Source organism: Poecilia latipinna, unplaced genomic scaffold (genome assembly GCF_001443285.1).
Source record: "Poecilia latipinna isolate Pla-1442-1.1 unplaced genomic scaffold, P_latipinna-1.0 Scaffold650, whole genome shotgun sequence".
NCBI lineage: Eukaryota > Metazoa > Chordata > Actinopteri > Cyprinodontiformes > Poeciliidae > Poecilia > Poecilia latipinna.
Genome location: NW_015113266.1, coordinates 178,720 through 190,408, shown reverse-complemented (window position 1 = coordinate 190,408; position 11,689 = coordinate 178,720). Strand labels below are relative to the sequence as shown.

The 11,689-nt window shown below is 41.4% G+C and overlaps 1 protein-coding gene across 20 annotated transcripts in view; it reads left to right on the top strand.

Moving 5' to 3' along the window:
• ptprdb (protein tyrosine phosphatase receptor type Db) overlaps window positions 1-11,689 on the top strand; it is a 118,285-nt gene that overhangs the window by 97,085 nt on the left and 9,511 nt on the right. For 13 of the 20 annotated variants that reach the window (XM_015043830.1, XM_015043825.1, XM_015043829.1 and 10 more), the window contains 7 exons: window positions 2,564-2,739; window positions 4,608-4,631; window positions 6,098-6,217; window positions 6,831-6,985; window positions 8,386-8,671; window positions 11,012-11,190; window positions 11,265-11,391. In XM_015043830.1, the coding sequence (XP_014899316.1) occupies window positions 2,564-2,739; window positions 4,608-4,631; window positions 6,098-6,217; window positions 6,831-6,985; window positions 8,386-8,671; window positions 11,012-11,190; window positions 11,265-11,391 (1,067 nt within the window). The remainder of the gene's footprint in view (window positions 1-2,563; window positions 2,740-4,607; window positions 4,632-6,097; window positions 6,218-6,830; window positions 6,986-8,385; window positions 8,672-11,011; window positions 11,191-11,264; window positions 11,392-11,689) is intronic. The other 7 variants (XM_015043827.1, XM_015043841.1, XM_015043833.1 and 4 more) reach the window with 1 other exon arrangement.

Below are 11,689 nucleotides of genomic sequence, written 5' to 3'. Positions count from 1 at the left end.
TTTTATTATTTTTTTTTATTTTTTTTTTTTTTTTTTTTTTTTTTTTTTTTTTTTTTTTTTTTTTTTTTGGTGCAGTTCCAGTCTGCTTTCAAGCACAATTATTAAAAATGAAGAAAAACGTACCAACTAACAAGGGGTGTGTGGAAAAAGGCTCTCTTCATTGAATTTATACAATATGCTTAAAAATATTAATGTTCTTAGTCTGCATTTTATCATATAAATTATATTAAACATTTCATAAAGTCTCACATGGTTTTCTATAATACATATAAAATAGTGTCAATAAATCACAGAAATCTTTCCACCTCTAATGGCACCCTAATGTAAAACCGATTTCATAAGACGCAGTAATAACTTCAACGTCAGAGGATTTGGTTATGAAAATATGATCTTCAGACTACTCAGTAATACATTCTTTGTGCACCACTTTTTCCTGTGGTGAATGATCTAAAATGAGAACAGGAAGCAAATAAGAAAAAAAAATAGTCGTAGTTATGTTTTGATTGTGCATTTGAAGCATGCTCACCCACCTCAGCTGGGAAGGACCCGAGGCAATGAAACCGGCTGCTCCAATGCTGAGAGAGGGAGGGAGTGGGAGGCCAAGCCCAAACAGATGAGCCTTATCTGGGCAGAGCATGTGTGAGAAGCCCTTCCACCCCCATCTGTCCTGGAGCTCTGGCTTGTCTGTCTTCCTTTCAGCTTTGAAAACGTATACTCTTGAGCACGTCCAAACCCACAGTACCACACATTCATCAATGCAAACATGCACGCACACACACACATTCACTGTGCTGTAAATAAAAAACAAACAAACTTGGAAATAAAAAAAATTAAAAAAAAACAGAAACAGAATGTGCAAAAGCACAGATATGCACTTTTTGCTCCCAGTCTCCTTCGCGCATTCATAAAAGCACAAGCTCTGCCAAGCCAGTACAGCCACCGAGAAAGTGGAAGTCTTTGTGCGTTTATCTGCAGAATGCCTCAGTTTTAGTCCCTTGCAATAAAGTTAAAGCGCATCAGAGCATAAAAGCCGTCTGTCCTTTAAAGACTGTGGTTGATAAACACATGTTAGAAGCTTCTCTTTACTGTCTGTCCCCATCCCATTGGAACTAAGATGTGTGAAAAAATAAAAAAGACTTTCATTTAAACAGGTTTGAGCGTCTGTGCTGTGTGAGATGTCAGGTTGGGGTTTTACGACCGCATGGGTCATCCTCATAAAGTAATCTGGCTCAGAAAATCTGCTGCGATACTTTCTTTCTGTGAGGATTCTGCTCCCCCCCCGCCCCCTTGACTTCTTCCTTTCTTTAAACTGTAAACCGTCATCAGAAATCTCTAAAGGATTCTCGTCTCCCACCTCGGCAGAATCGGGTCATGGCTCAACGCGCAACGTTCATTTCTGAACGCATGTCTTTGCGTGTGCTTTGGTGTTTTGCCGTATGCATGCATGTTTGAGCTGTGACTCAGTGATTTTTGGGATTATGGTATTAGGCCCTAGATGAGCGGGCCTGATCCCAAATCAAACACACACTGACAGTCTCCCACATCACACACACTCGCACACAATCCCCTGCAGGACAGGCAGCGTCAGCCGAGTCTTACGCAGAGAGAGCCTTACAGTCGTACTGCCATTGTAGGCGAAACATCCACAGTATACTCAGATTAGGCCCATGATCGTCTTAGCTTGTATTATAAAACAAGACGACGGAACAATCCAACACCAGAGGACACTGGGCCTTGTGAAAACATTAATCCCAAGAACTTATATGATTTTCAACCTTTATTACTTTGACATAAACCATCTCAGAGTGGTAGACTTTAATAATCCATTTCATTTTTTTCCCCCTGTCATACAGCTGTAATCATAAGAATAATTGATGTTCACTGGGATGTTCGCATCAAGAACCGCGATTGTTTCTTAATCAGCTGCTTTTTAAAAACTTGTGGGATGTAGTGATTGCACTCGATATTAATTGAATGAACACTATGGTTCTTTTTTTTTATTATTTTAGAAATGTACACTCACCAGCCATTTATTATGAACACCTGTTCAGTTGTCTTTTAACATGAGTAGTGAATCAGCTAATCAGATGGCAGCAAAGCATTGAAGTGTTTTTGAATCTGGGACGGTTGGTATTAGACAGGTTGGTCTGAGTTTTTAAGAAGCAACTGGTTTAATTTTTACACACAATGACTCAGATTTATAGAGAAATTTAAGAAAAGTAGAAAATATGTTCAATGTGCATCAGTGTTCACCAGATCTTGGTGTTATAAATCAAATAATCACTAACCAGTTTAGAACAATCCAGTTCAGGTTTGATAAGTCTAAATATTTTCAACTTCAGATGATCAAAGTAGTCCAGACATCCTTAATGACTCACAGTTAACCGATTGGAAAACATATACTTTTTTTAATCTGGTCTTTCACCGGTTTGTTTTCCTACTGAACATCCACAATATTGTCACACAAATTATTTTAAGCTATAAGAATTTTGTCATTTTTTCATGGGTCTTTCCCTTAATTCCCCAGTCTCCTGATGATTTCCTTTGTGTTCTCGTTGTCCAGGTGTCCCTGGCAGTGACTATATTAATGCGAACTACATTGATGGCTACCGCCGTCAAAATGCCTACATAGCCACTCAAGGCCCTCTTCCGGAGACCTTTGGGGACTTCTGGAGGATGGTCTGGGAGCAGCACACAGCCAACATCGTCATGATGACCAAGCTGGAGGAGAAGTCACGGGTGAGACGATGCGGTGTAATTACGCTGGAGTGAGACAGCCATAACACGGTAGAATAACGACAATTCAACATACTCGGGTTTACCACTAGTGGAAAATACAAAGGTCAAGGAAGCTCACACACTGTGGAAGTGTAGTTAACTGCTTAAAGCCCATGAAATAAAGTGAATAAGACATTAGATTGTATGTCTAGAATGATTAATTGTGGCACTGGAAGCGACTCAGAGTCAACTGTAGCAGACTAGGAAGAAAAAAAAGGTTTATCATGAAGGAACTTTATAAAGTTACTTGAAATTATTCGATTGTCACACACTAACAAGTTGCATCTGCAAGTTGACAGATTTATAAAGTTAGTGCATAGGTTTTCTCACTGCATATAGAGACAGGGTGTGTCATAGACTAGTAGGCAATCAAATGTACTTCATTAGGTTTTTGGGTGTTTTCTTATCAATTGGAAAGATCAACAAAATATTGCTTTCCACTTCACACGCATGTGAAGTGGAAAGAAAATGATAAGTAAAGAAAATGACAAGTAAAAAGCTGGAAAATGTGGCACACATTTGTATTCACGCCTCCTCAATCTGATACCCCTGAAGAAATCCTGCAGAACCAATTCAGAAGTCACGAGTTGTGGACAGCAGAGTAGTTATTCTTTTGTTACAAAGATTTGCCCTCATCAAAGAGAGCTAAGAAGAAAACTGTTGTTAAAAGAAAACCATGACTGTGAAGTTCTGCTGAAGTTCTGCTTGTGGCAAACTGTGAAGAGCATGGGTAAGGCTAAACATATTTTTTTTTTTTAAAAAAAAGCATTTCTTTGGTCAGACGAGACTGAAACTTAACTTTTAGGCCTATATGTAAAACGCATCATGCTGTGGGGATCCTGTTCATTGGCAGGAACTGACAAGGTAAACGGAGATGAACGGAGCTAAAATACAGGGAAATCCTGAACGACAACCTGAGAGAGGCAGCAAAAGAGCCAGGAGTTGAGCAGAGTCTCCCTTTTCAGCGGGAAAATGAGCTCAGTCACACAATAAAGGCTAAAATGGAATTTTAGAAAATGTCCTAGTTAAAGTCTAAATCTAAAAGCTTCTAAGAATCTGTGGCAAGACTTGAAAACTCTGTCTTTCAAATGCTCTCAACCCAGTTTGATTTGAGCACGTGGGTCTGTACATGAGGAATTTATTAAAAATGTTTGATTGTGCAAAGGTGGCACAGACGAACCCCAAAAGACTTGCACCTGAATTTTAAGCAAAGGGTGCGTCTACAAAAGTATTAAGGGCAGTTCCACATTTTTTTGGCTGTTTGTTTGAAATTCAGTGTCAGTCATGTATCCTTTTCATCCCCCTTCAGTCTATATGTATTACATTAAAACTTGGACTTCTCTCATGACTAGAGTTAAAAGGGTACGAACACGTTTCCAAGGCTCTGCGCATAATCATTAGTTTTAAATCATTTTGCTTTGCTTAAAGCAGTGAGCAGCACAAGGCCACATGCAGTGGATCAGAATAGAATAGAGCAGAACAGAATATGTTGGTGAGCAAGGCCGAAAGGGGATTACAGACGCAGCTAAACTGCGGCCGGTGATGAATTAGAAAGTCTTTTGGTTCTGAGGCATTTTGCTGTTAACTGAATGTGCGCTTGAGTGAAAAACCAGTATAATGAGAATGTCATGTAAAAGTAAAATGAACAAGAATGGCTCGAGGCATGAATCATGATTAAGTGCTAACCAATTATGTCCAGAGTCCTTTTCAGAAAACGATCCTTTCTCCCCGTCTGTGCTTCTTCTCCTACTAACCTATGCTTTGTGTTAAAACTCTGTTTCCGTTTCAACCTTTTCCAACTGTCTCTGTTGTGTCTCTCTGACCCTCAGATGCCCTCTTATTTCTTCTCTAAGGCAAGATCTCTCTTTCACTCCTTTTCTAATCCTCCCTTTTTTTAATGCACCCTTATTCCCTTTGCCCCCCTGTTCCCCCTGTTTGGTTTGTTTTCTCGGCTGTATTAAGTGATAATGCAGACTCATTTACCAAAACACAACATGTTCTGAAACGGGTTTTACTACATCCACTGCAGGTCAGAGACAGTGCACATGAATGTGTACAGTTTGCATGATCACAATACTTTTTCTTTTTTGTCTCCCACCAATAAAAAGAAGAGTAGCTCATCAGTCATTACATAAAATCCTAGTTAACATCTGAGGCTAAAGATTATTGAAGATTTTTTTATATTTTTTTATCTGTGTTGTCAAGGTCCTGAATGGACATCTTTTAATTTGGACATATTTGCCTCTTTCCTTTCTTCCCAGCCCTGGACGACTGTATATGTCTGAGTAGCGAGCTGCTCATTTGAGAAAACCATTTGATCTTACTAACACCTCTCAACGTTACGCAGTCTTGTATTTACCCATTAAGTATAAAGATGATCACAGATGGTTCCACCGTGGGAATCTTGCCAGAACCCTTCCTCCTAGAGCAAATCAAGCCACAGTCTCGCTGCTGGGCCATAAATCTATGGTTAATATAGTCGTCACACCAGTTTCCTTTTTTATTCTGCCCTCTTTATTCGCTGGCAGCGCTCTCAGGCCCCCCTACGTATATAACCATTTGTGTCCCTGCAGTGTCTCAAGGTCTGGTGGGAAAACAACAGTTGGAAAGCTGTAATTACAGCCTGAACATCCCAGGCCAAAAAGCATAATCCTCAGTTTGGAGCAGTGGAATGCAGAGCAAACTGAGCCGTCTTTGATGTGAGGACTGGAGGGATCAGCACATAACGTTTGGTTTGGCCTGGTTCTGCCAAGGCCCACTGCCGCCCCCCCCCCCTCCTCCCCCTTCCCCCCAAGCCCCCACCAACCTCTTTTATCTCCTCTGGGATTTTCTTTTCTTCCCTTCTCTTTAGTTTCTGAAGCCGAGTTGCAGAACTACAAATATGACCGCCCTAGACCAAGAAATTCCAGGTGCTTTGGTGGTTGTGGCATGCCATGAGATTCCTCTGTAGGTATTTGTGATGGAGCGCAGGGGAACACGCATAGCCAAGTCTCGTCCCGAGCATTTTTACAACCAATAAGTGGTTCCGTTGGAGGATTCGTCAGCGGGTGGCCATTTTCTCTCTACTTTCTTCCTCTCGCTGTCACTGTTCGCTGCACACGCTCACTAAAACCCTTCTGCCGCCACACTCGTCTGATTCTGTGTGCATATATCTGTCTGAATTATTTAAAATCTCAAACTGATCTACTTCATCACTGTCCTCTCTGTTTTTTCACTTCTTTTTGCACTTGTGCCCTCTTCGGTGTTTTTTCTACAGAAATGTGCACATGTGAAATAAACAAGCTCTGCATCTCACAAGTCCTCGTCTTCTCCTTTGTAGGTGAAATGTGATCAGTACTGGCCAACACGTGGCACAGAGACCTACGGTCTCATCCAGGTCACTCTGCTGGACACAGTGGAGCTGGCCACCTACTCTATGAGGACCTTCGCGCTTTACAAGGTAGCATGCGAAACAGCAATGCCTCTTTTTCAAAATCAAGTGTCCACATGATATTTTTTGAAGAGAGATGCTCCTCAACACTGCCAATACTGATTTCAGCTGATTCCAAATTATTATTATTATTTTTTTTTTAATGTAAAATAAATTATTTGATCAATTGATCAAAATTAACACATTGAAGTCTCGGCAACTCTGATTTCAGACATTTTTGAGATGGTAATTAGAAATGGGTGAGTTTTTAGATTGCTGAAATTGTTGAAATGATTTACCATTTGGTAACTGCATGACATTGTTCAGGCAGTTTTGTTTGTTTCTCAAACCCTAAAGTAATCCAGCAAAGATACTCAGATCTAGAAATAACTGTTAACTATGAATACAGGCATCTATCAAAAAAAAAGATAAGAAAAGAAAATCTAAATACAAAAATAGACTAAAGGTTCAATGCATTAAATTTCTCTGAACTTACTTTTTTCAAGTAATTTGCAAATATTTTTTCTACATTTAAATTTTCAGGAGGATAACTTTTTTTTTTATCTTGATGATTTTAAAATAATTTATTAAAAGAATAGCTGTATCTCAATCGGTGTTTGATCTGCCCTCTCTGCTCCTGCAGAGCGGCTCTAATGAGAAGCGTGAGGTTCGTCACTTCCAGTTCACAGCCTGGCCGGACCACGGGGTCCCCGAACATCCCACCCCGTTCCTGGCTTTCCTTCGCCGGGTCAAAGCCTGCAACCCCCCAGACGCTGGACCAATGATTGTGCATTGCAGGTGTGTCTGATTTTCTATGATGTTGTCTCATCAGCCACGGAGGTGCGTTTATGCCTATTCAGTGAATACAAAAGGGAAATGAACCCGATCCTCAAGATGTTTTTGAGGGGGGAGTTTGGGGTTTTAGTTTATGAAAATCAGCCAGAGTTGGAGAGCACTTGTTTAAAACTTTTTAGACAGCCTGGAATTACCTGCCAATATGCAAACCCCAGACCACCATGACTGGCTTAGGCTCCCGGATTCCTTTCTTAACAAAATTCACCATCTCAAACATTTCCCATGATTACTTTCCAGTGTTGAAAATTGGCCATTCATGCTGCCGGAGAAGCCGGGTTCGTAAGTTTACATTTAAATGAGTTGCTGTCTAAGCAGCGGGAGGCTCATTTGCTGGATGGAAGAAGATTCTGAAAACGTGTCATTACTGTCACGGCACAGTGTCGAGCTCCAGAGTTAGAAAGAAACAGCTATTTGCTTTTACCAGTGAGCGAGAGAGAGCGAGCGAGCGAGGGGAGGAAAAAAAAGATAGAGCTGAGTGGGGAAAATATGGAGCAGAAGCTCTCAGGAGGAGGAATTAGTGGAGTATGGACGTGGAGGAAGAAAGGGAGGGGGGATCGGACACAATGATTGAGAGAAAGTGGTACCAAGGGGAGTGGAAGTTAGAGGGGGAGATTTGTGCAGAATGGGAGAGAAGGTGAAGCGAAATCCTGGACGCAGTGAATGAAAATGATGAATTAAAGAATCACGGAGATGGGGAGAAAATGGAGTGTAAAAAAAAAAAAAAAGCAAGAATGTGAGAGTGAAAAAGTGGCGGTGCTGGCGTTTGAGTTTTGGACGGGTACTTAGGGTGAAGATAAAGAGGCAGGGGGATGAGGGCAGGAGGCTGCCAGGAGAGGAGCTCTTCCTAATCTTCTGTCGCAGTCAGATGGAGTATCCAGCAGGATTATCAGTCAAATTTAATTATCTCGGCAAGACTCCATCATGATGGGCCTTAACACATCAACCGGCCTCAACACGCACATGCAGAGTAATATTAATGTAATCATATAAAGGGTTCTGTATTCGCTTGCAGAAACCTGCTCAGTCAGGCCGTCTCGCCGTTTAGGTACCAGCGCAGCAGAAACGTGAAGTGTTTGGGTCGGCAGCTAAATGTATTAAATTTCAGGATTATATGTCGATAGGGGCGATATGATTATGATGCTGACTCACTGCTGATTTTGATTTTTTTACAAGCCTTGTTGGTACTGTCGCCAGTTGGCGTCTTTGCCGTGTTTTGCTTCATTTATGCGGAGCTTTCCAAGCTCAGATTTAGTGCTTACATTGGTCTCATCCAACCTAGGTGAGACAATCGCATCACCATCTGTCGGCCCATTTATTCGTTTATTTATTTATTATCGTTGTAGCGCCGGTGTGGGCCGAACCGGCTGCTTCATCGTCATCGACGGCATGACAGAGCGCATCAAGCACGAGAAGACTGTCGACATTTACGGCCACGTCACGCTGATGCGCTCTCAGAGGAACTACATGGTCCAGACGGAAGACCAGTACATCTTCATCCACGATGCTTTGCTGGAGGCCGTGACGTGCGGGAACACCGAGGTCCCCGCCAGAAATCTGTACTCCTACATCCAGAGGCTGACACAAATTGAGCCGGGAGAGAACGTCACTGGCATGGAGGTGGAGTTCAAGGTAAGGACAAATACGTGCACCACCGAAGAATTTATTAGATGTAAGATGATTTGTTTGATTTATTAGATGTGTTTGTTTTATACAACACATAAAACAAACATGACATGTACTAGCTTTGGTACAAGCGACCTATAAAGAATCTGCAAAAATCACCTTAAATGTTTGGGAAAATCAACCACCAAAAGTATAATAAGAAAAAAAGTGTGTATAAAAAAAATAAGTTAGGAACATTAACAAATGAGAAAAATTAAATAACTTAATAAATTGTATATAAAATTGTATTAAGATAGAAAATGGAAAAAAATAAATAATGAAATAAAAAATTAAACTTGGTAAAGCAAAAAGACTGGAAATAAAATGAGTAGTTAAATAGCAGTGTGAATGTATGAATGTTAAATTCATACTATTGAAAATGATAATAATAATTTATGTCACTCCGTGTCGCTCTTTTTCTTTTTTGGGGGGATGCAAATCAAGCCATTTATTTATTTTTTTCTATATTTATTGATACTTTTGGCAGGATTCGTTCTCCACAGGAATGTTTTGACTGTTAACCTCTAAGCCTCTTTCCTGTCTTATTAGTTTTTACTAGTTCTTATCATTTCAGTTCACCTTAAAGACGTTGCTACATGAATTAAGGTTGAAGCTCAAGGCGGCTGCTGGTTTGCAGCTCTTCCTTGTGAGGCTTAAGATATCTGCTGCTACCAGAGAGGATGGTGCCTCTGAAACATGTTTTTTTTTTGTTCTTTACACAAAGTTGTACTTTTGTAAACTTTGAGTAAAAAAGTTTACAAAAGAACTTTTGCTGACTTATGGAGCTGGTTTAAACACAGAAAACACCAGCAGACAACAGTTGCTCTGAAGCTGTTTTACTCTTTTAACTTTTTTACTCTGATATCCACTTCATCTGATAAGATCTCTGCAGGCTTAACTGATCTGGCTTTCTCAGGTATACATAAAGCAAAAGCAGGTGGTTCAGACTTTTCCAGGAAATGTTTTTATGTCTGCTCAAACACTCAGAGGGCAAAGTCAACATAAAGCAACGCCGCATAGTCTCCTTCCATGAAATGGCCCAGCATTCCCCTCTTAATAGCAGTGGTCTCCTTCCAAAAGACAGCGAATAGGAACCAAAATGCCAGGATCGTCTTTTTCGTTGCGTTTCATCTTGGTGGAACACCCACGGGACGTCGCGGGTTTCCATCTGAAGCGCCCACCACTAGAAAAACACTACAAAGCGCCGGGGATTTCTCATGGATGATGGGTGTCACATCCAAACGCATAAAAATCAAAGAAAAGCTGAAGCATGTGTGTGAGAAAATCAACAAATGCGGTTCCGCGGCTCCACGTTTAAGGCGGCGTGTTTTTGTTTTTTTTTGTTGTTTTGTTTTGTTTTCTGTTTTCTCCTTGCTCAACATTTTCAAAGCCGATATTGGCATGTCTCAAATGGGGTGGTAAAGACGTCGTGTTTGTTTGCTGATAAAACAGAATCAAAGTCAGCGCAGGCGGCGTGAAGAGTTACTGTTGTTGATGCTGGAAAGCCGGTTCGCTGCCGTAGCCGGATGACTGGTGGAGCTGTGGTCAGGGGGGCGGATTTTCTGTCTCAACTCGTCTGTGAGAAAACAAGGTAGAGCTGGTTCTTTCGCAGCCGCTCACTTAACCGGACCCCATTGTTCCGCCAGCGTCTGCGGTTTCTCCCTCGGCCCGTTTTTCTGTTGTTCTGTCTCCCATTTAAAAGCCATGTCATCCAATAGCCGAGGGTCAGGGGAGTATTCCCCGTGTCTGCACATGTACTTACATAAAATCATGGTTTGATTTTAAAAAAAAAGGAAGGAAAAAAAAAGACTGTCTTTATTTTTCTTCCTTAGGGTGAGGGTCTTTTCTTTTATTTTTCTACTTTTTTTCCCCCTTCCGGTGCTAGTTCATGTGTGGTTCACATATGTGAGCTGAGACAGTGTGGGGCCTTGTGGTTTCCTGCACCCCAACTCTTGATTTTCTCCTCTTATTCGTCTCATTATATTCGCCCCTTTCCATTCCTGAACCGCTGCCCCGATCCCTTGGAGTCGCCCCCGCTTTGTTTATTCAATTTAAGACGTCTGGCTAAATATCCTGAGGCCTGCCTGGTTTAACCAATCTTCCTGTTTTACTTATGCAGGTCGCCAGAGGATGTCCAGACCTTGTGTTGAATCCATTTCAATACGCTTCTTGAATTTGTTTTCACTTTTTTCCCCTTCAGTTGACCCACAGCGTTACTTCGTAGACTCTTATTTTGAAACGTTATCAAAAGGGTGTAATTTTGCAATGATGTAATATACATATAATGGATGTTGTGCTTGCTTCCAGCGTCTGGCCAGTGCCAAGGCCCATACGTCTCGGTTTGTGAGTGCCAATCTGCCATGCAACAAGTTCAAGAATCGACTGGTGAACATTATGCCCTATGAGACGACGCGCGTGTGTCTGCAGCCAATCAGAGGGGTGGAAGGGTCCGACTACATCAACGCCAGCTTCATTGATGGATACAGGTGGGTATGCTTGAAATTGCTGTTGCTTTGTCTGGAGGGTGCGCTACACATTTATCATCCGCTTTTGTTTGCAGGCAACAACGGGCCTACATAGCAACCCAAGGCCCGCTGGCTGAGACCACAGAGGACTACTGGAGAATGCTGTGGGAACACAACTCCACTATAGTTGTCATGCTGACCAAACTGAGAGAAATGGGACGGGTACGTCAAAGACTAACATGCATAGTGGAAGTAATTTTTTTTTTTTAATGCCACAACCATAAAATGGACAACTATTAGTCATATCCTCTGTAAATCTGTTCCTTATGGCAGAAAGTTGAAAGAAGTTACATGTGTAGTTTGCCACAAAACATCAGATGAAACCATAATTGAACCTTTTTGCTCCACATACAAATCTCTGTGTGGTAGCTATGTAACACCACACATCACCCTAAACACTCTAAACCAGGGTGTCAAACTCAATTTCACCAAGGTCCACTTCAGCATATTGGCCACCCTC